Source organism: Dermacentor andersoni, chromosome 7, assembly GCF_023375885.2.
Source record: "Dermacentor andersoni chromosome 7, qqDerAnde1_hic_scaffold, whole genome shotgun sequence".
Taxonomy (NCBI): Eukaryota; Metazoa; Arthropoda; class Arachnida; order Ixodida; family Ixodidae; genus Dermacentor; species Dermacentor andersoni.
Window position 1 is genome coordinate 86,527,850 of NC_092820.1, and position 26,598 is coordinate 86,554,447.

Genomic DNA, 26,598 nt, shown 5'->3' on the forward strand with positions numbered 1-26,598 from the left:
GCGTCGCTGCTCCCTCCGCCGCTCTTCATACACTCGCTGCTCTTCTGCAGTCCTGACAAGACGCGGCCTACTCATTGCTGATGATAGTTTTTTGCACAACGGAGCCAGCTGTGAACGAAGACGACGACGAACGCGCCAGCAGTGGCACGAGCGCCCTCGAGCGGTTGTGCCGATGGTCGCCAACGAAGAAGGCGACGACGCTCGAGCCATTGTAGATGATGCGAATTTCTGCTCGTAGACGCCACGAAACGACGGATTTGAGCCATATACAGCGTGGCTGTAAAAATAGTTCAGACAAAAACACAGACAGCTGAACAAGCGATGCGGAAAAATTATTTGGCTTAACCTTAACAGCGATCGAGTCTGTGGTGTGAACTAGAGAGCAAACATGGGTTTTCAATATTCTAGTTCCTATTAACAGAAAAAAGTTTAAATAAACTGTAGCTATATGATGCGGCGCATGTTGGGGTGTTCTTTAATGGACCACACATTGGCGCCCCGTGACGTGTGAATTTCATAAGCTTTCTTCATACACTACTGGTGTCTAGCGACTCGTGCAATTGGCCATAGTAAATAAGGACGGTAGGTGATTCGCTTATACAACGTATAACGTGAACTTAGTATGCGACGCTAAGAGCTTTAGTGATTGCCTAATTTGTTAATAACAAGTTTTATATTTCGCTGTAGCCTAAAATATACCCTAAAACAAACCGGGGTTGATTGGCTGCTCATTTCGTGTAAATATTTAGGACTAGCTTTGAACACCAATTTGAAAATGCAAATAAAGCTGACTAAACTTCAATGCATTTTCCCAGCTGAAACGTGTGCCGAAAGAATACAGGAGAAGTGACGAGCTGCCATCATATATTAGACATGCCAAGAGAGTAATACATTGCTGTAAGTACAAATTTCAGATTGGTTCTGTTATCATATCATTATTAAGCACGAGGGGGGGGGGGGGGGCTCACTGCACTTCCCAGAGCTGTCGCTTCAAGTGTACGATAAAATTCTTTGTTTAAACCTATACAATAAGGCAAAATCACTTCAACAGAAGAATTACAATTTACGTGGGAAAAACTTTATCAGACCATCTCCGTTACAATAGCGGCTGCAAAAACAGATGTTTCTAAAGCTGCATTATAAGTAGACATTCGTGGTTTTTCATGGCGACAAGGAACAATTTAGAAATAAGGCAGGAACAATATGAAGAATGGAGAAGGCTCCGAGGCAGTGTGTCTTCTTTGCCTAAAGTCGTCGTACTGTTTTTCTTTTAAATAATTCATTCTGCGGGGTTTCAGGCGCCTGGAGTGGTTGTGCTGAGTCATTGTATTGCATTTCCCTGGGATCCGTGTCCCTTTCTCCCTGCTTGGACGGCATCGCCGTGGGATATAAAGCACTGTCACTCGGCTGTCATCCTCGGCATGGGAACGTCAACGCCCTTCACCCTTTAGATATTTTTACCTTAGCGTATGCTATAAAATAGCGGGTTGTCACTGCGCATGCAGAGAACACTTAACGACGAAAATCGTATAGCGTACGCACGCTATTCGTCTAAGCGTTAGCATCTTTGCGTTGTTTGCGGAGTTTGCGTAAAACATGGCGGCGGTGCCGGCTGCCCATTTCGAATTGAATTTGGCGTTGCTTTTGTAAAATGCACTTCGTTCATAGCAAATGACAGTGTAAACGGCTTTCGCTTAGTCTCAGGCCTCTTCGACAACAGATTATTATGAATAACCTCGTGGTGTTCTCAAGATCACTTCTCGTTTCAAACGAGTAGAAGCCTAACGAAAGAAAAATTCAAAAATGGATGGATGCATAAATGGATGTTACGAGCGTCCCGTTTGGAACGGGGCGGTGGGTCGCACCAACAAGCTGTTGCTATTATACTGCCTAACGTCCTACATAGTTTAAACAATAAAAAAGGAAAAAAAGAACACTATGAACTACCACACCCAAGTTTTCTGATCCCCTATTGCGAACTGTGGTTTTGTACGTCTCCGCCTTTGGTGTTTCCCTACGTTTCTTCCACCAATGCTCGAATCACTTCTTACTAATGCCTATTGAGTACATGTTTACTTTATCAGTGCTCCCGCTGAACGCAAGGGCTTCAAGGAGGTCAGTGGTACCTAAATCGACCGCTGGGTAGACGTCTTCACATTCCAATAAAACATGCTCCATCGTTTCCCTAGCTTTACCGCAGCAAGCACAGGCTTCTTCTTCCTTCTTATATCTCGCTTTATAGGTGCGTGTTCTGAGGCATCCCGATCTGGCTTCGAAAAGTCACGAGCTTCCCTTTGAGTTATCATAAACGGTTTCTTTCCTGATATCGTTTTTTCCTCAGAAGTAGTTACTCATGGCAGGTTTCTTTTCCTTTGGCGCCACCCATGAAATTATTTCAGCCTCTATGACTTTCCGCTTGACCTTCTTCGTTTCTGTGTTTCCCACCCTAGAAGCCACATACTTGAGTAAGCTTCCTAGTGCTTTTTCTGCGCTGTGAATCAATGTTTTTTCTCTGCAGATACCTGAACACTCTCCCAGCCCATTTACATTCTTCCATATTCATCAGTCGTTCTTCATACTCAATTTTACGGCGAGTTTCCCTCACTTCAAAACTAGCCCAGCTCATATCACCCTGCACAGCTTCATTTGTAGTCTTCTACTGAGCACCCAATGCGAGGCGACCCATTGACCTTTGGTTCCGGTCGAGTCCTCATTGTATCCCTGATTTAAACCAAAAACCGCTTTTCCAAAAGTAAGTCCTGGAACCATTACACCTTTCCGCATACCTCGGAGGACGTTGTACCTTTTCTGTCCCCATTGCGCTCTGTGCTTTATTATGACTGAATTTCTCTTCCCCTTCACTATTACCGTTTTTTCCTGTGTTTCCATGTTTGTATTGCCTTCGTTTATCCATATACCTAGATATTTATATTCTTTTACCCGACGTATTTCCTGGCCCTGTATCTCTACTGTCTGTTCACTGTTTTCATTGAGTACCATAGCACCTGATTTTCTAACACTAAATTTGAAACCCAAGTTGTTGCCTTCCTGCCCACAGATATTAGCCAGGCGTTTCAAATCACTTTGCTTGTTAGCTAGCAACACAATGTCGTCCGCATAAAATAAACCTGGGAGCTGCTGCTCTACTACTGTACCCGCATGTTTGTATGAGAGAATAAACCGGATATTACTTCCTTCTAGCGCCCTCTCCAACCTCACCATGTACAACATAAACAGCCGCGGGGATAAAGGGCACCCCTGTCTCAGTCCCTTGTTGATATGGACTTTCTCCTCGCCCGTCATCCCTTCCTATTCTATGCAAACGGTATTTTATAGGTAAATCTCTCTCAAAAGCAGCAGACAATCGTCACCTAAGCCTTCCCCTTCCAGAATATCCCACAAAATGTTGCGGTCTACTTTGTAATAATCTCCTGTAATGTCTAAAAATACTACATACAACGGTCGGTTTTCTACTTTTGATATATCAATACACTGAGTAAGAACCAAAAATTCTCATCCAAACGCCTACCGCTTCTAAAGCAATTCTGAAGCTCTCCCAAAATGTCATTATTCTCTGCCCATGCTTGAAGCTATAATCTTATTGCCTGCATTGCTAGCCTGTATATTACCGATGTAAAAGTCAATGGTCTATACGAGTGAATTTTATGTTACTCCCCCTTACCTTTATAAAATAAATTCATTCTACTTTGTCGCCAATTGTCTCGTATTCGGCTATCTTTAAAACTTTTTTTCACTGCTTTCACAAGAGCATGTTTACTTTTTGGTCCTAGTTCATTATTCCGCCTAATGGGAATCTCGTCTAGCCCTGTGGCTGTGCGCTTAGGAATTTTCTCTTCCGCATTCTTCCAGTCGAAATTTGTCAACACTAGCTCCATTTCCACTTGGGTCTCTTTCATGCTCTTTTTTCTTCAAATACAACCTCGTCATTGCCTTGGAAAGATTGGGCTGTTACTTTTCGGATGTAATTTCTTGCCACTTCTCCTTCCAGTCTGTTTTCATCTTCGTCTGGGATACGTTGTTGTATTGTTGTTGACTTCCTGTTTATTAATTTTATGTGGTTCCAAAATATTATAGACGCGGCCTTTTATTTCTCACGTATTTCTGACAACCAACCTTGACTTTCACCTTTTAATTTCGCTTGCACCAGTATTTGAACCGTAGATTTTTCTCCCGGTATATTTCCCATTTACTGGTTAGTTCATCCTGCGGCAACTTCGCCTTCTTTGGCTGCCTGTGCCTCGAGATGCTTTCTGTCGTTCGGCGATCGCTTCTCGTATCTCCCTGTATCTGTATCGTATCTAACTTATTTTTTATTTTCCAACGAACATTTTGTTTCTCTTTACGTATTTCTGGCAGTATTACACCTATATGCTCACCATATTCCCTCTCATTACATGGCTATTTGCCAAGTTCTTCCTCGACTCTAGAGAATATGTATCATTTTGCTCAGCGTTCAAATTTGGAATGGCCATCTTGCGCTCTTCGCTCTCTTTCGCAACTACATATTCCATTTCAAAATGATACGTTTATGGTCACTCCCTATGCCGCTAAATTCTTCCTTATCGATGACTCTTTCTCTCAACTTATCATGAATTCCTTCTGTCATCAGACAGGAATAAATGGTTGATTGCCGGTTTCCCAATTCCCACGTGATCTCCCCTTCACACTAAGGCCCCGTATTTACGACAGCCAGGTTATGTTGCTCACAAAGGTTCATTGAATTCCCGTTGTTGTGGGTATAGCCATCTAAGTCCTGTATGTGGGCATTCATGTCAGCTAATAGGACAATTTCAGCTCCATTCCCGAATCCCTTAATATCAGCGGTTATGCATTTCACTAACTCTTTATTCTCCTCTGTGCAATTATTTGCGGTCCTCAAATACGTAACGCCCAGCCAAGTTTTTGCCCACCCATTCTACCTGATAACCAAAGATGCTCTTGGCATTGTGAATTTACTCTTTTCCATTTGGCTCCCTCATGGATGAGCATTCCCAGTCCCCCTTCCTTTCTTTCCGACTTAGTTCTGCTGCTCCCTTCCCAAACATAATTCTCAATACCTGGAGGCTCTTCTGAGTCTCTAAGGTGCGTTTCTTTACCCGCACACACCCGTATTTGTTCCCTATTTAACTACTCCTGAATATCTGCCCACTTTTCCTTTCTTCTGCCGCCCTGCATGTTTATGTAGCCTCTTCCATGGCGAGCTCTCTTTCTTGCTTTCCTCCTTTTCCTGTTATCGACGGTGATGCTCTTCTAAGGTTCCCCTAGGGGACCTTCTTCATTACTATCTACTCTGGCCTCCTGAGCGCCCGCGGGCCCCCTAAATAAGCAACAACGCGACTCAAAGTCGCCACCGCAGTTCTCGTGCTAGCCTGTAATTGAAGTGGATCCCTTCTCGTTTATAACCACCATACTTTCTCACTTCCCTCTTTACGTCGACAACCTCGAAGCCTTTATTTCGGTTCATTTTCCATATCTTCTCATAAGCAGCCACTACAGCTCTTTGTACGTGACTCTCACGCAGAGGCACCTGCGATACCGTGCACACCACGATATGCACCTGAGGGGATAACTCGCGCAAGTCATCCACCCCCTTCGCCAAGCGCTCGCCTACTTCTGTCGCTTTCCTGTTTAGGAAGCCATTTAGCCCACCTGTTACTATGACAAGGTTGCGCAAGTGGGCATTTTCCGCGAGCTTTTCTTTTGCCCGCTACATGACAGAACCCAGTGTCCTCCCTGGAAATGTCCCTACCACCACTCTTTTATCGCCATTCATCCTCTCCACAATTGCTTTTGAGCACCCAGCAAGGATTACGCCGCCAGCGATAGTCACCCTTTCACTGTCTCCTACCTCTCCCTGCTTCCTAATGTCCTTTTCCGCGTGATTCGGACTTGACAAGGGGCATTGTCCCCTGGGCTCCTGCTTTATCCGCGTGGCGGCCTCAAGGTAGGTGCCGCTGTTTCCAGCTAACTCTTCATCATGCTGCACGCATTCCACGTACTTTGCTGACAGTTCTCTCCTGTCGCGTCCGGGGTCTGCGTTCCTTTGTCAAGCCCATTCTCGTTCACAATGGCGGTGCTGCTGTGCTTTTCCTCAGCTGCTTGAAGTCTCTTTTCGACTCCCTTTCGTGCATCACGCTTCCTGTTCAGCTCACTTTTGAGATCTTGCATCTGTTTGACAAGCTCTTCCTGGAAAGCCTCCTTTTTCTGGAGCCTGGTATCCACATCACATTGTGTGCCGGTTGTTTCGACGCCCTCTCCTTTCTCATCCGTCTCCTCATCTGCCTTGAGGGACCCCCCGCGCACTGCCTGCTTTCCCAGCTTTCTCGTCGTGTATTCCACGGCTTTTTTCAAATACTAGCATACTATATAATGCTACTACTGACGCAAAAACAATAAAGCTATATCAAGGCAGCACACGTGCCTTTTAGCAAAAACAGATACGCACAGGATCCAAATCCTCAAAATGCTGCAAAGCAACTATCACCACTCTTTCAAAAGCCATCAATGCCGCGGAGACCGACGGTACGACAAGCTCTCGCACGCGCTCAAGCACGCGTCCACGCTCTCACTTTTCTACCAAAACACACAAAGTAAAACCAATATTAGGTATTAATTTTGCCACTTCCAAGCTACTACTTAAATAGTACAAACACTGCGTCCCACCCGACTGAACGTGTACAAGCACGAGGCTCGAAATGACGCTTTAACCATCCTGCAAAACGAAATGTACACGCAACACACCCGGTGCCCCGAAATACGAGAGAGAAAGAAAAAAAAAGAGAGAAAGCCACCCGATTACTACTTAAAGGCAAAAAAACATCAGCAAATCAAAAACAGAAGCAAGCTCAAAGCACGCACAAAAGCTTATGATTTTGTCGCCGCCATACAGCCCGGAAAAGCACGTCCATTCGCCACAGACTCCAACCCAACCTCCATGCTTTTCGATGTTTCAGCGCCACCTGTCGCTACAGACGGGAGATAGCCGCAACGACGGCATATGGCCTCTAAGATCCGAAGATCTTGCAAGCCAACTAAAAGTGTAAAAACCATGCGCTCCTCCTCCTCCTCCTTAGTGCACGCATTCTATAGCGTATCGCGTACGCTATAGTTGCGTACGCTACACTAAAACTTTCTATTGGCCGACTTTCTAAGGCCGAGATTCGCGCCTTGCTAGCGTGCGCTCCGGGTACGCGTGCAAGACGGGGCCCGAGGAGACACGTCGGGGCGTCGGAAGATGCGCACGAGTTCCTCTCTGCCAGCGGCGGTCCCTTTGTCCGCCGCCGGCCGGTGGTTACTTCGGCTCATGTGGGTCCCTGCCTCGGCGGGTGTGCGCACTGTCCGGTCGTCTCGATCTCCTGAGGCAGCGCCGTCCTATCGTGTCCCCGTCTGTTCTTCTGGTTCTTCCTGTTTCCATTTCCTCTGCTGTGGGGTTGCGCGATGGCAGGCCTTGGCCGAAAAATGGGCGGTCTCTATTTGCTGGGTTCTCTCTTCGCTCTGTCGAGGTGCGCTGCTAGCGGCCACCGGCGACCATTTGGCCATGTATTGAGCGGCGGTTAGATTTGGATTCGGACGTGTTGGCAAAACTTTGGTCTGTATTGACCCCCAGCTTGACAAATGTGATTTGTTCTGTAAGGAGAGCTTCGTAGGGTCTCCCTTCCTGCGCGCGTGGGCTCGCCTGGCCCTAGCTGGGACGGGTGGGACGCGCGCCCGGAGGGACGCGTCGGTACGCGAAGCGGGCCGGAGCAGGCACGGACGCGGTGCCCTGCGTGCAATGCGGCTCGGAGTGCTCGAACCCACGGCGGTCGTCCGGTGTGCCCACTACTAGAGCGTGCGCACCGTTAGCGTAGAGTGAGACCGAAATGCGAACTGATTTTACTGAAACATGATCTTCAATGCAGCAAGAATGGCACATCCGTGTCTGCAAATAGCACACTAAAGTTTAGAGAATAGGAAATGTCCTCGGAAAATGTCCCCGAAATTGAGCGAAAGAAAGCGCAAACATGTTTTATTTTGACGAAAAGCGCAGCAGCAGACTCGGGCAGCTCGCGCCTCGTTTCCGCCTGTGATTGGTCGGGCGCCTTGTGACGTCAACATTGGTGTTCATCCGGACCTGCCGCTGCCCCCACACATGAAGCACGGTGCAAGGTGGTTCGGCGCTGTGGCTTGGTCAGACGGTAATAGTAAATTTCGACACCTTGCGTTCTCTGAGAATTTCGTCGTTGCTCCCTACATGTACAGGCAGCCGGCCTCTCCAAGAAGCAGGGAATGCTGGTAGCAAGCAGTACTTTCGACGCGAGCGAAAGCGAAGTGATAGCATATCCTCGGGTTAGAAATCTTCTCTGGTGAGTATGTTTTTTGCAAAGCAGTATTCAGCGATCCAGTGAGTTCGTTTCCGGGCAAAAAACTGTACTGTTATATTTCTGCATGCCTCTACGTGGAACGCAAGGAGGGATGCGATCGTCGGCATTTTTGCGCTGTCTGAATGCTGTCGGCAATCTACACAGACGGTTTACATGCGGGAAAAGTTATCCAGCTCTTGTAGTACGTGTAGTGGCCTTCATCAGCGCGCCATCCGCCCCCTAATCGGAACCGGGGCCGTAAAGGCGGCGAACTCCGTCGGCTACGTCAGACAGCCGCTTTCTCTCTGTGCGCGAAAAATAGCGCAGCGTCCTGGCGTGCGCTGGCTTTTAAACACATGAAAACGTGACACTTGCGCTGCATTATGGTAGCTGCATGTTGGCTGTTTCGCAACACACGTGCGAATAGAAAATTAAAGGCGGTTTGCGACCAAACCTGCGTCAAGCGTGGGAGATGAACATGTACCTTCCGTTCAGCGTGCTAACGCGAAGGAGCTAGCAATAATTCAAAATCCAGGTTTGGACGAGTTCGTGTATTCATAAGGTCTTACAAGACCAGTTACCATCCGTCCGCCCGCACCCGTCCCGCCTTTGTGCGCTCGTTGCACCGACCTTTTCGTGCTGCGTTTAGAAAGCCTGCTAACAGAAAGTCGTACTCTCACTCATTCACGCCTTATTGATAAACTCTGGTAGTAATCGCCGTAACGGAAGTGGTTAGAGCACAGCACTGTTGTTCTTGAGCGCTTGAAATTCTTTCGTTTCGCAGCAGCCTCCCACTTAGCTGCAAGATTCTTGTCCTGCGGGGAGTAATGGAACATCGTCGCGGCCGCTGGCGTTCGTGCAACCGTAGGCTGCACAGAACGCAGGCATGATCGGCCCACCACTTCAATTGATGCTGCGCACGTCAACTACCACTCTTCATGCACACTAACAAAGGAATGCAAGCTCGAGCGAGGGAGATTATGATGGCACACACGCAAAATCAAGCGCGGTCAGGCACGGTCGCGGAGACTGCTAAAGAGCGGAACACCAGTGCTGACGTCACTACGGCGTGGTTTCCGGTCTGCGCTCGCATCGTCAGCGCCAGCAGCAGTGCGCGGCGCTCGACGGGCGTCCGAATTACAGGGCAAATTTAACCGGCGATTACGTCGTTCCTAAGTAAAAAATCCCGCTCAAATTTTACGTGCATGGTTTATAAGGTTCCCGCATTCGTATATGAGCGTCTTATTGAATTCGACAGACTCTTCATCGTCCCTTTAATGAGTGTAAAGGTACCCGATTCTTTCATGAATATACAAGCCATGGCGCACAACCAATCGAATAAATGAAAAAGATATATATATATAAGAATGTTTTCAGCTGATATAGTGCGACACTGATTATCTTGGTAGCCCGCGCGTATGGCCCTCACGAAAAGAATATGATTATATTTACACGGTATTTAGGTAGTGTCAGAGGAACCGAAATGGAAAATCGGTACGATGTAGTATATTTGGTAATAAGGAAGCCTTATATTAGTGTAGATAGGCCCGTCTTCGAATAGTAATACATCGCAAAAGGTTCTAACCGATTTCTTTTCCGCACTTGATCAGTAGACCGAACGTCCCTTTACTTACTTTAGCAATTATACTGGGAGGTTCTAGCATTGAATTATAAATAAGGGGAAAGTGCTGAGCGCAAGTGAGACATAATATAAACATGCACTTATGCGCACGCTGGTAAGAGTGCGTGCCTATATTAAGTCCAAATGTCACAAAAACTGTGTCGCATGAATCAGTTTAGAGCGTGTAATCACTTAACCGAGGTTGTCTGAGGATTCTGCAGCTTATAGCAATCCTAATAACGAATATAGCGTCCGCGAAATATTGCATATTGGAATTCTTATGGCATTTAAGGCTTCGCTCTGAGCTGATGAAATGCATGTTGTTGCATGTCGACGAAGACTTTTCAAGCAATTGCAAAATTGAGTTCTATCATCACAAATGAATTTTTTTCTTACTATCCATGTTCCTCCAAAACAATGATAAATATTGCGCCAAGCGGCTAATTTAAGAGTGCTTTTGTTCCTGTACTTCAAGCAACATTGTCGCCCACAAAACAACTGAGACAATAATTTCTTTCACTTCCAGCTATTGACCTCGCAGGAACAATTTCCGATCAACTTCCGTTTTGCGGCCACAAAATTCACCATGCAATATATTACGTAACCCTTATGTGAGTCTCAAGAAGCTCCTAATAAAATTTGACAGTTGTGTATGACAAAATAAAGGCCAGGCCGAGACTTTTCATGTTCTCGGAAATGAAAGCTTTCACATATGGTGTTCATGTATGATTGCGGTTATGACATAACCACTTTCAGGCACCTGTTTCCATATGATAATTCACAGCTTTGTAAATTGAAGAAGTAAAAACCAACAGAAGGCACACGTGATGATATATGGGGTGGCACGTCTGGACATATTGAAATGTTCTCACCAACTTCTAGTTGCACGAGAGTATTGAAGCAACCAATGTTTTCACATTCGCGAGCTGTCGTGACAATAAGGGCGACGTTTTCGGTGCTTCCGTCTTGCTCGCTCGAGGCGTCAGGTTTCAGGCACGGTATGTCCCATTTTTGGATGCGGCTGGATTATATTCATTTCTTTCGATGCGCTCATTGAACCACTGGGACTCGAGCTAGCAGCGCGTCCCATGTGGTAGTGAGCGCGCACAGCGTAGTAATATGATTAAAAGGCGAATCGTTTCTTGCCTAGTCAGAGTTAAGGTCCAATGCGAGGCCGTCCGGTGTCACAGTGTTTGTCATCTAGGCGCGCGCACCTCCATGCGCCAGATCCCACGCCATTACGGGTTCGTTACCTTCTTGCTGCAATCACGAGTACGGGTCTACGCTCCGAAGATGGACGGAGCTCGGTTGCGCCAGGGGCGCTATGCCGTGCCTAGGGTTCTACTTTCAAGCACAATAAGTATAAAGTATAAAGTGGTAGCAAAGCGTAAGAGTGCTAATGCGCCGACGAGACGACAGAGCTATGCGATGCGTCCCGAAGCGACGAAGCAGGAGGAAACGCGAAAGGCGGATGAGATATGCGTGACCGGGAGCAACGCTTCGCCAGGCAACGCGAACCCGAGCCGAAGAACACGGCCGAAGAAGAATTTCACAAGAAGACAGACAGACAGACAGACAGACAGACAGACAGACAGACAGACAGACAGACAGACAGACAGACAGACAGACAGACAGACAGACAGACAGACAGACAGACAGACAGACAGACAGACAGACAGACAGACAGACAGACAGACAGACAGACAGACAGACAGACAGACAGACAGACAGACAGACAGACAGACAGACAGACAGACAGACAGACAGACAGACAGACAGACAGACAGACAGACAGACAGACAGACAGACAGACAGACAGACAGACAGACAGACAGACAGACAGACAGACAGACAGACAGACAGACAGACAGACAGACAGACAGACAGACAGACAGACAGACAGACAGACAGACAGACAGACAGACAGACAGACAGACAGACAGACAGACAGACAGACAGACAGACAGACAGACAGACAGACAGACAGACAGACAGACAGACAGACAGACAGACAGACAGACAGACAGACAGACAGACAGACAGACAGACAGACAGACAGACAGACAGACAGACAGACAGACAGACAGACAGACAGACAGACAGACAGACAGACAGACAGACAGACAGACAGACAGACAGACAGACAGACAGACAGACAGACAGACAGACAGACAGACAGACAGACAGACAGACAGACAGACAGACAGACAGACAGACAGACAGACAGACAGACAGACAGACAGACAGACAGACAGACAGACAGACAGACAGACAGACAGACAGACAGACAGACAGACAGACAGACAGACAGACAGACAGACAGACAGACAGACAGACAGACAGACAGACAGACAGACAGACAGACAGACAGACAGACAGACAGACAGACAGACAGACAGACAGACAGACAGACAGACAGACAGACAGACAGACAGACAGACAGACAGACAGACAGACAGACAGACAGACAGACAGACAGACAGACAGACAGACAGACAGACAGACAGACAGACAGACAGACAGACAGACAGACAGACAGACAGACAGACAGACAGACAGACAGACAGACAGACAGACAGACAGACAGACAGACAGACAGACAGACAGACAGACAGACAGACAGACAGACAGACAGACAGACAGACAGACAGACAGACAGACAGACAGACAGACAGACAGACAGACAGACAGACAGACAGACAGACAGACAGACAGACAGACAGACAGACAGACAGACAGACAGACAGACAGACAGACAGACAGACAGACAGACAGACAGACAGACAGACAGACAGACAGACAGACAGACAGACAGACAGACAGACAGACAGACAGACAGACAGACAGACAGACACAGACAGACAGACAGACAGACAGACAGACAGACAGACAGACAGACAGACAGACAGACAGACAGATAGATAACCAGACAGACATTCATACAGATAGATAGAAAGATCAGCTGTCGGCTGGTCGCTCCAGCATTTGCCTTGCATAGAACACATTCGTGTTTGTCTCCGTCTCGCAACATTTTGGTGAAGCTGCGGGGTACCAACACGGAGCTCCACCGCAGCAGTTGCCGCGTGAGCCCTGACACGATGAGCGACAGCCAAAGCGCCACCATGACCGACCACACACCTCTGGTGCCACAGACTCTGACCTCCGTCATGTTGTCCCAGCCGTGATAGTCAGGGACCTTCAATGGCATCGTGGGTACGGAAGTTGCAGACCCGATTTGATAGTATGCTTGTGTAAATGAAATTATTCGGCGGGGCCTAACGCTGATGTTAGAGAATGCGGTATTCTACCTCAGGCACACTGAGGTAGAATACACCCGCGACCACAACACCCGCGAACACGACATTACAATTTGGGACGTATGCAAGGAGAAGTTTCTGGACCACTTTTGAAAGCCCTTTGAGCGTCAGCTGGCACTGAAGGAGCAGCTTTCGACCCGTGCTCAAACGTCCACAGAATCTTACTCGGCATACATTGGAGATGTCCTTCGCACTCGGCCGTAAGGCTGACAAACACATGAACGCGACCGGCAGGATTGGCCCCATCCTGAAGGGTATAGCAGACGACGCGTTCAACCTGCTTATCTGCATGAACTACAACGCTGTGGATGCGATCATCAAACAGCGCCGCGATTACGAACTGATAAAGGGTCACCGCATTACGCAGCAGTTCAATAGCCTATCAAATACAGCTTCGACATCTTCGCGCGAAGAACAGGCACCTGTACCTCCTTTGTCTGGAAAGAATATTTGACACAGCTGATTCGTCGCGAGCTCGAAAAGCCGTGTCTCCCGCGTTCCTCGTCAGCCCATAGAAGAGCAGATAGTTCGGCTAGTTGGTTGAAATGCATACTAGAAAAGTTGGCACGGAGACACGAGGACAATGAAGAGAAAAGACAGGGACGAGAGCTCGTCCCTGCCTTTTCTCGGCATTGTCCCCGTGTCTCCGCGCAAACATTTCCAGTCGTCAGCATTGCCCAGACAACGAATGTTCTGTATCGCCAATAAAGACCGTTATCAGCCAGGACCGGCCCCACCAAAACACTGCTTCCCCGTTTTCAGCGGTTCCTACTCGCCGTCGCAAGGCGGCCGACTGGAGAATACCGGATGATAGACCGATTTCTTAACCTTTCTCACGTGTTCGACATATCTCTCGTCATTGCCGCATTCGTCTGTCATCGCCCCCTTTGTGGATCTTCCCATCAGACCATCCAGATCTTGGTGCTCCCCGTTTCTCTGTGCGTCATTTATCTACGAATGGCGACAACATACCAAGGTCGTTTTGAACCAGCCGGTCACCATTGCCCCTAAGTGGTCGCTTTCGTTCGCCGCAGGCCCGCCGCTCTTCTCTTGATTTCGTGCAACAGGAAAACTAGTCAGTGCAGCTCCCCTAGATGATGCTGCACCAACAATGTGGCCTGCAAATCCTCTGATCACATCGCCTATCTTTGGAAGTATATTAGACGTTGACGTGGATGGAGTCCCAATCAAGTCCCTTGCCGACACCGGTGCGCAGATGTCTGTAATGAGTGCCGCCCTTCGTAAAATACTCGGAAAGGTCCTAAGGCCTACCGTACCATGCACCGTACGCGTTGCCGACGGCAGTATGCAAACGTTTGTCGGCATTTGACCAGCACAAGTATTGATTGCCGGACATCTCCTTTATTGTGTTAGATTGCTGTCTGCATAACGAGATTTTGGGGCTGGACTTTCTTTCCACCCTGTGTTTTGCCGAATTCGCCCGGTTGCGACCTCAAGCCGCTAATATTATACCTTTTAACGCTCGATCACATGTTTCTGATGACGAGTACCTCGTCTCTCCACTTGTCGACCTTATCTGCGGCTCCCAAGTACCGTTGCCACCATTGTCGATAATTCAAATCAGCTTTCCGTTCTCAAATTTGGGTCTGCTGCACATGTTATTCCCGGTAACATGAGAGTGGCCCGTCTGATACCTGCGCACCAGTACGAAATCTTTCCGCTCGCGCCTGATATTTCTACCTATTTGAACAGTATCTTCGCGTTTTTCCGTTCAGCTTTGTCACCCTACCACGACTTTGATAAAATCATCACTACCTATCTCTCCCCTGCTCAATCTGAAGATCTTAGGCGCGTTCTGTGCAGTTACCGCTATATTTTTTTTATTTCGATGACCACCCGCTGAGCCACACAGCCGTAGTCACTCATCGAATTTACACCGGTGGCGCAAATCCCGTCCATCGCCGCCCCTACCGCGGGTCTACAGCAGAGCGCAGCATCATTCAAAGCGAAGTCGCGACGATGCTGAAGAACATCATCCAGCCTTCCGCTAGCCCGTGGGCCAGGCCAGTAGTGCTGGTCAAGAAAAAAGACAACGCCTGGAGAATTTGCGTTGATTATCGTCATCTGAATAAGAGCACCAAGAAGGGCGGGTATCCATTGCCTCGTATCGATGATGCACTTCACTTCCTACATGGCGCGAAATATTTTTCATCGGTTGACCTCCGCTCGGGCTACTGGCAGTTTGCTGTTGATGAGAGGAGGAGGAGGAGAAACTTTATTATTGCAGAAACCGTTGCGCGGTTTATTCCTGGGTGGTTCCCTCTGACAGGGCTCCACTGGCGATCGCAGCTCGCCGGGCCTGGTCGAGGGTCGCCAGTTGGCTTCCCAGGTCCAGTTCGGAGAGTCTCGCCTCCCAAGACCACGTAGTGAGTGTGTGTGTTGCGACTCGTGGCGAAACTGCGTCGCCCGGACGGTCGGTGCATTCATGTGTTATGTGCGCGAGTGTCGCTGTGTGGTTGCTACACCAGGGACATGTTCGGGACGTATAACTGTCTGGGTAGATTGCGTGTAGACGAGACAAGTGTGGGTATGTGTTAGTTTGCAGGCGGCGCCAGTCCCTTGCCTGGAGTTTATTGAGAGCTTTGTGTGGGGGAGCGTATTGCGTTCTTCCGAGCCGTTGGTCCTGTAGTATTTGTTGACCTGTCGTTAATAACTCGTGGGTCGCTCGTCAGTCTGTCGGGGGCTGAAGAACGGTGTGGTCTGCCGCTCGGCTAGTGAGACCTCGAGCTGCGCAGTCCGCCTCTTTGTTGCCCCGCAGGCCTTCGTGCCCGGGGCACCAGACGATACCATGGGTCCATTGTAGTGTGCGACCCAGGATTCGAATGGCTTGTATAGGGAGTGTTCCATTCAGGTATAAACGACAAGAAGGATTGCAAGACAGCCTTTATTACGCCTGATGGACTTTTCTAATTCAGAGTCATGCCCTTTGAGCTTTGCATTGCCCCATTGACGTTCGAGAGAATGATGGACACCCTTATCAGAGGCTTGAAGTGGGCCACCTGTCTGTGTTATCTTGATGACGTAATCGTTTTTACTCCAGCCTTTGTATCCCACATTGAGCATCTCGCGACTGTCCTTGCTGTGTGTCGCGCTGCGAAACTTCAGCTCAACTCGTCGTCGTGGAGTAACCGTTCTCGGGTCAAAAATTTTGGTGACATTGCTCAGCCTTCCGCCGAGCTTTTAAAGAAGGACGTCGCTTTCGCGTGGGGACAGCGACAGGCCGAAACTTTCACAACGCTCATCAGACTCTTGACGGTCTCCTATATTTTAGCCCATTTTGACCGTTGATATCTCACTGAAATCCGTACAGATGCTAGCGGTCAAGGCATTGGCGCTGTTCTTGCCCAGATTCAGCGTGGTCAAAAGTGCGTTATCGCTTACGCAAACCGTCTTCTGTCTACGGCCGAACGGAACTATTTTATCATGGAGCAAGAGTAATCGACAGCGAGAGTAAGCTTGGGTGATAGCAAAGTTTCGCCCATAGCTATTTGGTCGCCATTTCCGCGTAATTACCGACCAGCACGCGCTCTGCTGGGTCTCCTCCCGGAAGGACACAACAGGGCGTCTTGGGCGATGGGAATTGCGCTTGTATGAGTACACTTTCTCTGTAGTGTACAAATGCGGTGGTTTACACCAGGACGCCGACTGCTTGTACAGCAACCTTGATGACCCACCGGAAGCCGCAGACGTCGAATCTGACACCAGTGTTATGGCCATCACAGGATTGCTCGACGTTGGCGATGAACAGCGCGGTCATCTCTTTCTGCGAATCATCATAGATCAGTTAAGCTCGTTAACTCCCGATGCTTACCTGTGCCTCTTTTGTATTTCCGACGGAGTCCTGTACAAATTCAACTTGAGCCCTGGTGGTGCTGACCTACTGCTGGCCGTACCGGCCGCCGCCATTTCCTCAGGCGTCACCTCTACCACTCTGTGCGCCGATATGTGAGTGCTTGCGACCTGTGGCAACACCGGAAGCCCATATACATGGCTCCAGCTAAGCTTTTACAACCCATCAATATTCCCACAAACCATTTCTTTCGCGTGGGAATCGACCGACTTGGCCTTTTCCATTTCCCGACTAAGGGCAACAAATGCACTGCCGGTGCAACAGCTCTAGGCACTCGCTTCACCATTACGGGAGCTGCGCTTACAATATGTATGTATGTGTGCTTTATTTCCACAAAAACTAAATACAGCTTTGCGGGGGTAAAGTGGGGAAAAAGGCTGCTCGTAGCAGCTTGACCAGCCCCAAATACCCTTAATACCAAAAGAAAATAAGGGAGCAGCAGAGCGGAAATACAGTTTTCCCAAGTACTTACACATTCAAGCATTACAACATATCATGCATACGCATCGCAAATCAGGCGAGGAAAAAAAATACAACAAAAGCAAGATGTGAGCAAGCAAGCAAAAACACGAAATCTCACTGCACTTCAAAAGCACATAGGCATTGTACAACTCACATATGAGAGAAAAAAATCAAGAATATCATGAGGAGAACAAGTTGCAATATCAATTTTATTAACAATAAGATCGTTTAATGACCGAGGTAGCCTGGAGCACAGCATTTGTGATCCATAGTTTGTGCGCGATTTTGGTACGTGGCAGTACTCTGTGTTTCTTGTGCTGTATGGAGTGTCGTGTAGTTTTAAGTTAGCCATAAAAGTAATGTGGTTTTTGTTCTTTTTCTGTTCATTTTTATACGCAAGCACTAAACGATACTTTAAAAGGGCCTGCACTTTTGGTGTGTTAAGTTTATGAAATAAATAAGCTGAAGGGAAATCGTATGGTTTATTGCAAATAGCGCAAAGAGTCTTTTTTTGCAGTATGTACAGCCTGTTGATATTTAAGTCAGAAGTCGTAGCCCAGACCGAACAACAATAATTTAAATGGCTGAGAAAAAGTGAATTATATAACAAGCACTTAATAGAGCGAGGAAGATAGTTCAAGGAATAAAGTATTCCAGTGATTTGTGAAAACTTACTAGCAAGAAAATCTATATGGCTCTGCCACGTCATAGTATGATGAAAAAATACACCTAGCGATTTTACCGAGTGTACAAGTTCAATTTTAGAATTGTTCATTAGCAAATCTTCCTCTAGAGTAATTTGCGTGTTCTTAGCGCGAAATAACACCGCCTTAGTTTTTTGTGAATTGATAGTCAAACCGTTGTCAACTGACCATGTGTATAGTTTATTCAAAACTGCATTAGCTCTTATAATCAATTCGGCAGGGCGGTTAGATGAAAAGAATAACGTAGTGTCATCAGCATAGATTACGTAACGCGTATCAACATCAATGTTTGCTAAATCATTAATAAAGATATTAAAGAGGAGGGGCCCTAAAATACTGCCCTGGGGTACACCTACATTGACCGACCGAACTTCTGACTTAAAGCTATTTACTTGTACAAACTGCTTTCTATGACCAAGATACGACCTAATCAAGTCAAGTGCATTACCGCGTATACCGTAGTGGTTTAACTTACTAAGCAAGAGATCATGATTTATAGAATCGAAGGCTTTTGAAAAATTGACAAATACTCCCAATGTTAGCAAACGTTCCTCAAAATTATTTAGAATTAGTTCTTTCTGTTCAAGCAAAGCTAGCTGTGTTGACATATTTTTCCGGAAAGCGTACTGATGCTTAGTTATCAAGTTGTGCTTGTACAGAAAGTCTGACATTCTGCAAAAAATTTTTTCCAAGCACTTCGAAAATATAGGGAGAATAGACACAGGTCTATAATTAGGTAAGGCAGTTCTGTCACCTTTTTTGAACAGTGCAACTAATTTTGCCATCTGCATTTTATACGGGAACACACCGGTAGAAAGGCATATATTATAAATATGGGCTAGTACTGGAGCGATTATATCGATTACAAATTTAACAGGCTTGATTTTAATGTTATCAGCATCGCAGGAATTGCTATTGTTTAGTGCGGAGAACAGTAAAATTACTTCTGAAGTGTTTGTGGGACGCAAAAGAATTGAATGCACACAGTTCGTTGTAATGAAAGGGCAGGTGTTTTCATTCACATTGCGTTTAGGTAGATTAGTGAAATAATTATTAAAACAGTCGGCCAACTTCTCGTCAGGTATGTCCGCTCCATCGGAAATAATTCGCAACCCTGCCGCTGAATTGGGCACTCTATTCAGCATAGAATTAAGCCAATGCCATATCTTATTGCTGTCATGGCTGCAAGATGCGAAGGATTGCTTATAAAATGCAGTTTTCGCAGCACGTAATTCCTTAGTTAAGCCATTTCGAAATGATTTAAACACTCTTAAATCATCAGGATCCCGAGATGTGATGAATTTATTGAATAACCTAGCCTTTTCTTTTATCTATTTAAATAACTGAACAGTAACCCAGGATTTACGTATCCTTGATGGAGCGGACACTTTAGGAACGGAAGGAAAATGTTTAACATAATAAGAAATGAACGTTTCCAGAAAACACCGTAAGCACGATCAGCACTTGTAGCAGCAACAACGCTGTCCCACACTACGTGACGTAAGTCATCGCGAAAACACTCTAGCCGTTCTTCAGTTATAATTTGCGAAAAGCAAACTCGTTCTGGTGATCTTTTATCTTTCCGTTTGACAGTGAGGAATACAGGCATGTGATCACTCAAGCTGTATGAAATAGTGCCACATTGAACACTGTTTGATCCGTAGTTAGTAATGAACAAGTCAAGGCATGTGGAGGTATCACAGGTAATTCTGGTAGGAGTATTGATAACATTGGAACACCCATACGTTTTTAAAAGCAATTCAAAATCACGTGTGATATTGCAGTCAACCAGCATGTTTATATTGAAATCGCCACCACAAATCAATTTTTACTGTAATTCAACAATGTATTTCAATAATTTCTCAAAAAAGAGAAAAAAAGCCTTGGAGATTACCTCGCGGTGGTCTGTAGACAACAGAATAAACTGTGCGCGCATGTAACACAGACAGTACCTCGTAGTCATCGTTAACACAAGAAAACTCTTGAACACAGTTGACATTAAATGAATCGCGCACGATTAGGCTAACCCCGCCACCGCGCGAGTTCATTCTTGATCTTGCAAAGCACTCGTATTTTGGCGGACACCAGGGCACCATACAATCACTGTACCACGTTTCAGAAAGCATTATGAAATGAAAACGTAAGTTTAGGCTGCTGAAAATAATGTCAAGTTCATCTTTTTTTATTTTTCGCTGACTGGCAGTTGATATGTATGTATCTAATCAATCCACTATTCTGCGAGCTTGCATTGTCATGAAGATCCGACGAACGCATTTTATTCGAGTGTCCCAACATCATCATTAAAACTACAACTTACTTTCACTCCTATGCTCAAAAAAAACGATCTTACCCAGATCGGCAGGCGACTTTATCAAGTGTGCGCGATCGCCCTTACTCTTTCTTAGGAACACTTTTCCAGCGCGGTGCCATGCAAAGCGGAAATTATTTACACGCGCCCATTCTTTCGCAGCTCTTAGGAGCATTCGATTCTGCGCAGTCAGGTTTTCCGTGATAGACATTCCATGCTGAGCACCTGACAAAACTCTTTTTGTTAGGCCATTGTTCCCTTGTTGACTGGTTGGAAAAGCGTATGATAATGCCGGGAGGCCTGTCACCTCTGGTCCGAAGCCGGTGAATCGAGGTAACAGTTTGTTCAGTCAAATGGGCAAGTTGCAGTTTTGATGCAATGACATTCATTTTATCTATAAGACACTCGTTGTTGTCTTGATTAACACCGTGAACCTCAATATTTAGTTTTCTGCTGTGGTACTCAAGTTCTTTTATCGAGGAGCGCACTGAAAGCAATTCTGCGCTCATGTTTTGCTCCTCTAGTTTGCAAACTTTGTTCTTGAGCGCCTTTAGGTCATTGTCATGCTTCGCACCGGCCTCAAGAATTTTGTCATACTTGGTTGATAATAGACTCACCGATTCCTCAATATCGTTTACCGTTTGCTTGAGGGGCAGTAATTCATCAAGCTTCCTGCTTATCTCGACCAGCATCGTGGCTATTTTTCCATCACTTTCCTTTGGCACAGACGAGCTCTGTCCTACTTTGCCCTTACGACATGACGAGCAACGCCAAGATTTCCTATAGTCTTCCCCTTTACACCGGTACGTGCTCTCAGAAACTCCGGAGCATGCAGTTCCGATATGATAATAGGCTGACCACTCGGAGCATTCCATAAATTGGTCATCGTCCTTAAAGGCACTGCGACACTTGCCACACTCCGATTCACTTGAAGGACCCATGACGACAAATAGCAGTCAGTGATTATATAAATGCAGAAAAATAAGGCACAAGTTTCAATCACAGAGATTGTTCAATGGCCGCAGCAGCAGCAACAAGAAAAAGTACGACAGAAAGTGTACACAATTAACAGAAAAAGACCATGTGTAAGAAGCACAAACCTGTAACCTGTTGCAGAGCCACGTTAGATTGCCGTCTGTATTCCGCTGCCGCTGCTGCCAAATGACCAGGAGAACACAGCGCAACCCATATAAGTAGCAGCAGAAGGGGACCCTTGTGACCTATCCGCAGGATGCACGTGATTCACGGTGAAGGACAGGCCAGGCGCCAGGTAGATGAACCAGCCTTTAGGCACGAGGAGTAGCAGATTATCTTGCGCATGCTCTTTCCATCCACGTGGTCCAGCAATCCTGTCTTCAGATGAAAAAGATGGCCCCAAGCCGGCAGGCGCGCAGCAGAGAAAAATCTGTAAAAGGTTGCAGAGCCACGTTAGATTGCCGTCTGTATTCCGCTGCCGCTGCTGCCAAATGACCAGAACACAGCGCAACCCATATAAGTAGCAGCAGAAGGGGACCCTTGTGACCTATCCGCAGCATGCACGTGATTCACGGTGGACAGGCCAGGCGCCAGGTAGATGAACCAGTCTTTAGGCACGAGGAGTAGCAGATTATCTTGCGCATGCTCTTTCCATCCACGTGGTCCGGCAATCCTGTCTTCAGATCAAAAAGATGGCCCCAAGCCGGCAGGCGCGAAGCAGAGAAAAATCTGTAAAAGGTTGCAGAGCCACGTTAGATTGCCGTCTGTATTCCGCTGCCGCTGCTGCCAATTGACCAATGTGCTACTAACGTCGCGGATTTCCTTTTACGCAATGCCATCCTGCACTGCGGTGCTCCACATCAAGTCCTCATGGATCGCGGACGTTACTTCTTGTCAAATTTCATTGCTAATATCCTCCGCCTATGCTCTACTGAGTATAAAATAGCCACTGCTTACCATTCACAAACGGTTTCACAGAGCGACTGAACACTACGCTTACCGACACGCTAGCTATGTACGTTTCTCCAGATCACCAGTACTGGGACGTCGCTCTGCCATATGTCACCTTCACGTGCAATTCGCCCTACCATGACACTGCAGGGTACTCACCATTTTATCGACTGTTTGGCCGTGATCCCGTATCGCCCCTGGATTCTGTAATTCTACAAGTCACAGAGTCGCAAACCGCTTACGGCCGCGATGTGATTTCTATAGCAGCCCTTGCCCGTCAGACAGCTCGAGCTCACTTCACTAATTCCCAGGCTTCCCAGAAGTCCCATTACCATATTGACACGTGTACTTATCTTTATCGGACGAACACGTTTCGCCGCCTAACAAATGTAATCGCACAGCGCAGGACGCGCCTGCATGTATCCGAAGTTTCTGGAAAGTTATCGATGCTTCTATCCGGGTGTCTGTTGTCGCCGAACGTTGTGTTATCTGATTTCATCGCGTGACGCGAATGGTGTAGAACTTTGTGGAAGGCACGCGGGTCCGAACGATTAGTCTGGAACATTCGACGACTGCCGTATAAAAGCCGACGCGCTTGACCCGCTGATCAGATTTACGACGATCGCCGACTGTGTTCGCCGCTCTCGTTGTGCTTTAAGTGTAGCCTGTTTTGTGGGCACAGGTTCGCCCAATAAAAGCAACTTTTTGCCTTACACAGTTTTGCTACTGTGTTCTTTGACGTCACGACCACGTGACATCTGGTGGAGGTGCTTTGCGTTCATGTACCGGACGCCCCCACAAAGCCGTGACCCAAGCCCTCACTCGGAAGACACCAACGGCGCCAAGAACCAGCGAGGTAGCCGCAGGCTGCAAGGACTGCCCCCGGAGCACGGACTTTCGCCTGAGACGACTAGGAAGATGCTTCTTCTTCGATGGAAGATGCTTCTTCTTCGACTAGGAAATACTTCTCGTCGATGGACCTCAAGTCTTGCTACTGGCAAATAGAAGTCGACGAGAGAGATAGCGAAAAGACTGCCTTCATTACGCCAGACGGCCTCTACGAGTTCAAGGTCATGCCATTCGGACTGTGCTCGGCGCCTGCAACGTTTCAGCGCGTCATAGACACGGAGTTAGCCGGACTTAAGTGGCAGACGTGCCTTGTTTACCTGGATGACGTCGTTGTCTTCGCCGGAAATTTCGACGATCACCTTAGGCGGCTTGCGACAGTGTTAGAAGCCATCAAGTCATCAGGGCTCACTCTGAAGCCGGAAAAGTGCCGTTTCGCTTATGATGAGCTTTTGTTCCTAGGCCACGTGATCAGCAAATCAGGAGTACGCCCCGACCCACAGAAGACAGCTGCCAGCGCAAAGTTCCCGCAGCCAACCGACAAGAAGGCAGTGCGCAGATTCCTTGGCATGTGTGCCTACTATAGGCGCTTTGTCAAGGACTTTTCACGCATCACGGAGCCGCTAACACATCTAACCAAATGTCATGTCGCGTTCAAGTGGGAAACTCCGCAGGCCAAGGCATTTCAAGAACTCAAACGACGCATGCAGTCGCCGCCGGTACTTGCACACTTCGACGAGGACGCCGATACCGAAATCCACACTGACGCCAGTAGCCTAGGCCTCGGTGCCGTCCTAGTCCAGAGGAAATAAGGACTTGAAAGGGTGATATCGTATGCTAGCCGGTCGCTGTCAAAAGCGGAAAGCAACTATTCTACGACTGAAAAGGAATGCCTCGCCATCATTTGGGCTACAGCTAAATTCCGTCCTTACCTCTATGGCAGGCCATTCAAAGTCGTCAGTGACCATAACTCATTGTGTTGGCTAGCTAACTTAAAGGACCCTTCAGGACGGCTGGCGCGGTGGAGCCTCAGACTACAAGAATAACAAGTCCGGAAAAAAACACTCCGACGCCGACTGCTTATCGCGCGCCCCCATTGATCCCCCGCCGCAAGACGACGAGGACGACGACGCCTTCCTTGGGATAATAAGCGCGAAAGACTTCACTAAACAGCAACGAGCCGACCCGGAGCTAAAAGGTCTCGTCGAGTATTTGGAAGGGAACACCGACGTTGTCCCTAGGGCACTTAAGCGCGGGTTGTCTTCATTCACGCTACAAAACAACCTGCTCGTGAAGGTCTTCTCCCCACTCCGCGCCAGCTACCTTCTTCGCCAGCCGAAGTGGCGAAATTTTTCGTCGAGAACATCCTGCTGCGACATGGTGCCCCAGAAGTCCTCATCACCGACAGAGGAACGGCTTTTACAGCAGAGCTCACCCAATCCATTCTGCAGTACAGCCAGACAAGCCACAGGAGGACAACTGCCTACCATCAGCAGACGAATGGTCTCACGGAGCGCCTGAACAAGACCCTCGCCGACATGCTAGCAATGTACGTCGACGTCGAACACAAGACGTGGGACGCGGTCCTGCCGTACGTAACCTTTGCGTACAACACGGCGGTGCAACAAACAACACAGATCACGCCGTTTAAGCTGGTTTACGGCAGAAACCCGACGACGACGCTTGACGCCATGCTGCCGCAGGTAACTCACGAAGAGAATGTTGACGTCGCTAGCTATCTCCAGCGCGCCGAAGAAGCCCGACAGCTCGCCCGCCTGCGAATCAAGAGCCAGCAGAGGACCGACAGCCGACACAACCTCCGACGACGCTTCGTCGAGTACCAGCCTGGCGACCGTGTTTGGGTCTGGACCCCGATACGCCGACGAGGACTCAGTGAGAAACTACTCCGACGCTATTTCGGACCCTACAAGGTCATCCGACATATTGGCGCACTGGACTATGAGGTCGTGCCAGACGGCATTTCGCATTCACAGCGGCGCCGCGCACGATCTGAAGTGGTCCACGTGGTGCGCCTTAAACCCTTTTACGGACGCTGACGAACTTCGTCATTTTTGTTCTTTTCTTTGCTACGAGTGCTTTTGTTTATTACCTTCGTTTGTTTGCAGCATCGGGTCGATGCCCTTTAAGAGGGGGGTATAGACACGTGTACTAATCTTTATCGGGCGACCACGTTTCGCCGCCTAACAAATGTAATCGCACAGCGCAGGACGCGCCTGCATGTATCCGAAGTTTCTGGAAAGTTATCGATGCTTCTATCCGCCTGTCTGTTGTCGCTGAACGTTGTGTTATCTGATTTCAACGCGTGACGCGAACGGTGTAGAACTTTGTGGAAGGCACGCGGGTCCGAACGATTAGTCTGGAACATTCGACGACTGCCGTATAAAAGCCGACGCGCTTGACCCGCTGTCCAGATTTACGACGATCGCCGACTGTGTTCGCCGACTGTGTTCGCCGCTCTCGTTGTGCTTTAAGTGTAGCCTGTTTTGTGGGCACAGGTTCGCCCAATAAAAGCTAGTTTTTGCCTTACACAGTTTTGCTACTGTGTTCTTTGACGTCACGACCACGTGACAATATGAACCATAGGGATGTGCAGTACTTACCTGGTGGCTCCCTGGTGCTTGTGTAGGCACCATCTCGTTGTGTGGGCCCATCGGCAAAACTTCTTTGCGATATTCAGGTCCTTACCGAATCCTACGACAGCTTTCGGATGCAACGTACGAGAATGCTTCCGAACAACCAGGCCCATCGTCCGTACAGCCAAGAACCGATGTTGTTCATGTCTCCTGTTTGAAACTCTACGGGTCTGCCTTTGCCCGGTCATAATCGCCAATTGCGCCGGGTCGGTGCTGCAAACCCGGCGGTGTATTGTCGCAATGCAGAAGAGGACTAAGCAAGAGACGGTGACGAAGAAGTGTTGTTGTTGCTGGGGTGCTACGGGTGCCATCTTCTAGTGTCAGCTGGTGGCTTCAGCTTTCGCCTTGCATTGACAACAGTCGTGTTTATCTCCACCTCTCAAGAATATTTATAAATATGGCACAGCCACAAACGGAACCGTTAGAAAGAAGGGAAACTTCTTGGTTTTATGATCAATAATTGTTGTAAGCAAAGGTGTTTACGCATAAAAGGTCTTGGTCAATTTATACACTTTCAAGGCAAGTTCCG

The 26,598-nt window shown here is 47.8% G+C and overlaps 1 protein-coding gene across 5 annotated transcripts in view; it reads left to right on the forward strand.

Moving 5' to 3' along the window:
• Nucleotides 1-26,598, forward strand: part of LOC126534142 (uncharacterized) — a 169,462-nt gene that overhangs the window by 25,616 nt on the left and 117,248 nt on the right. For 3 of the 5 annotated variants that reach the window (XR_008613232.1, XM_055072712.2, XM_055072711.2), the window contains exon 4: nucleotides 816-897. The exons of 1 other annotated variant lie outside the window; for it this stretch is intronic. Coding sequence is in view for 2 of the 4 variants with exons in the window: in XM_055072712.2 (XP_054928687.1) it covers nucleotides 816-897 (82 nt within the window). In the remaining 2 variants the exon portion in view is untranslated. Of the gene's footprint in view, nucleotides 1-815; nucleotides 898-10,507; nucleotides 10,691-26,598 lie in introns of those variants that run through there. One more of the 5 variants, XR_008613231.2, reaches the window with a different exon arrangement.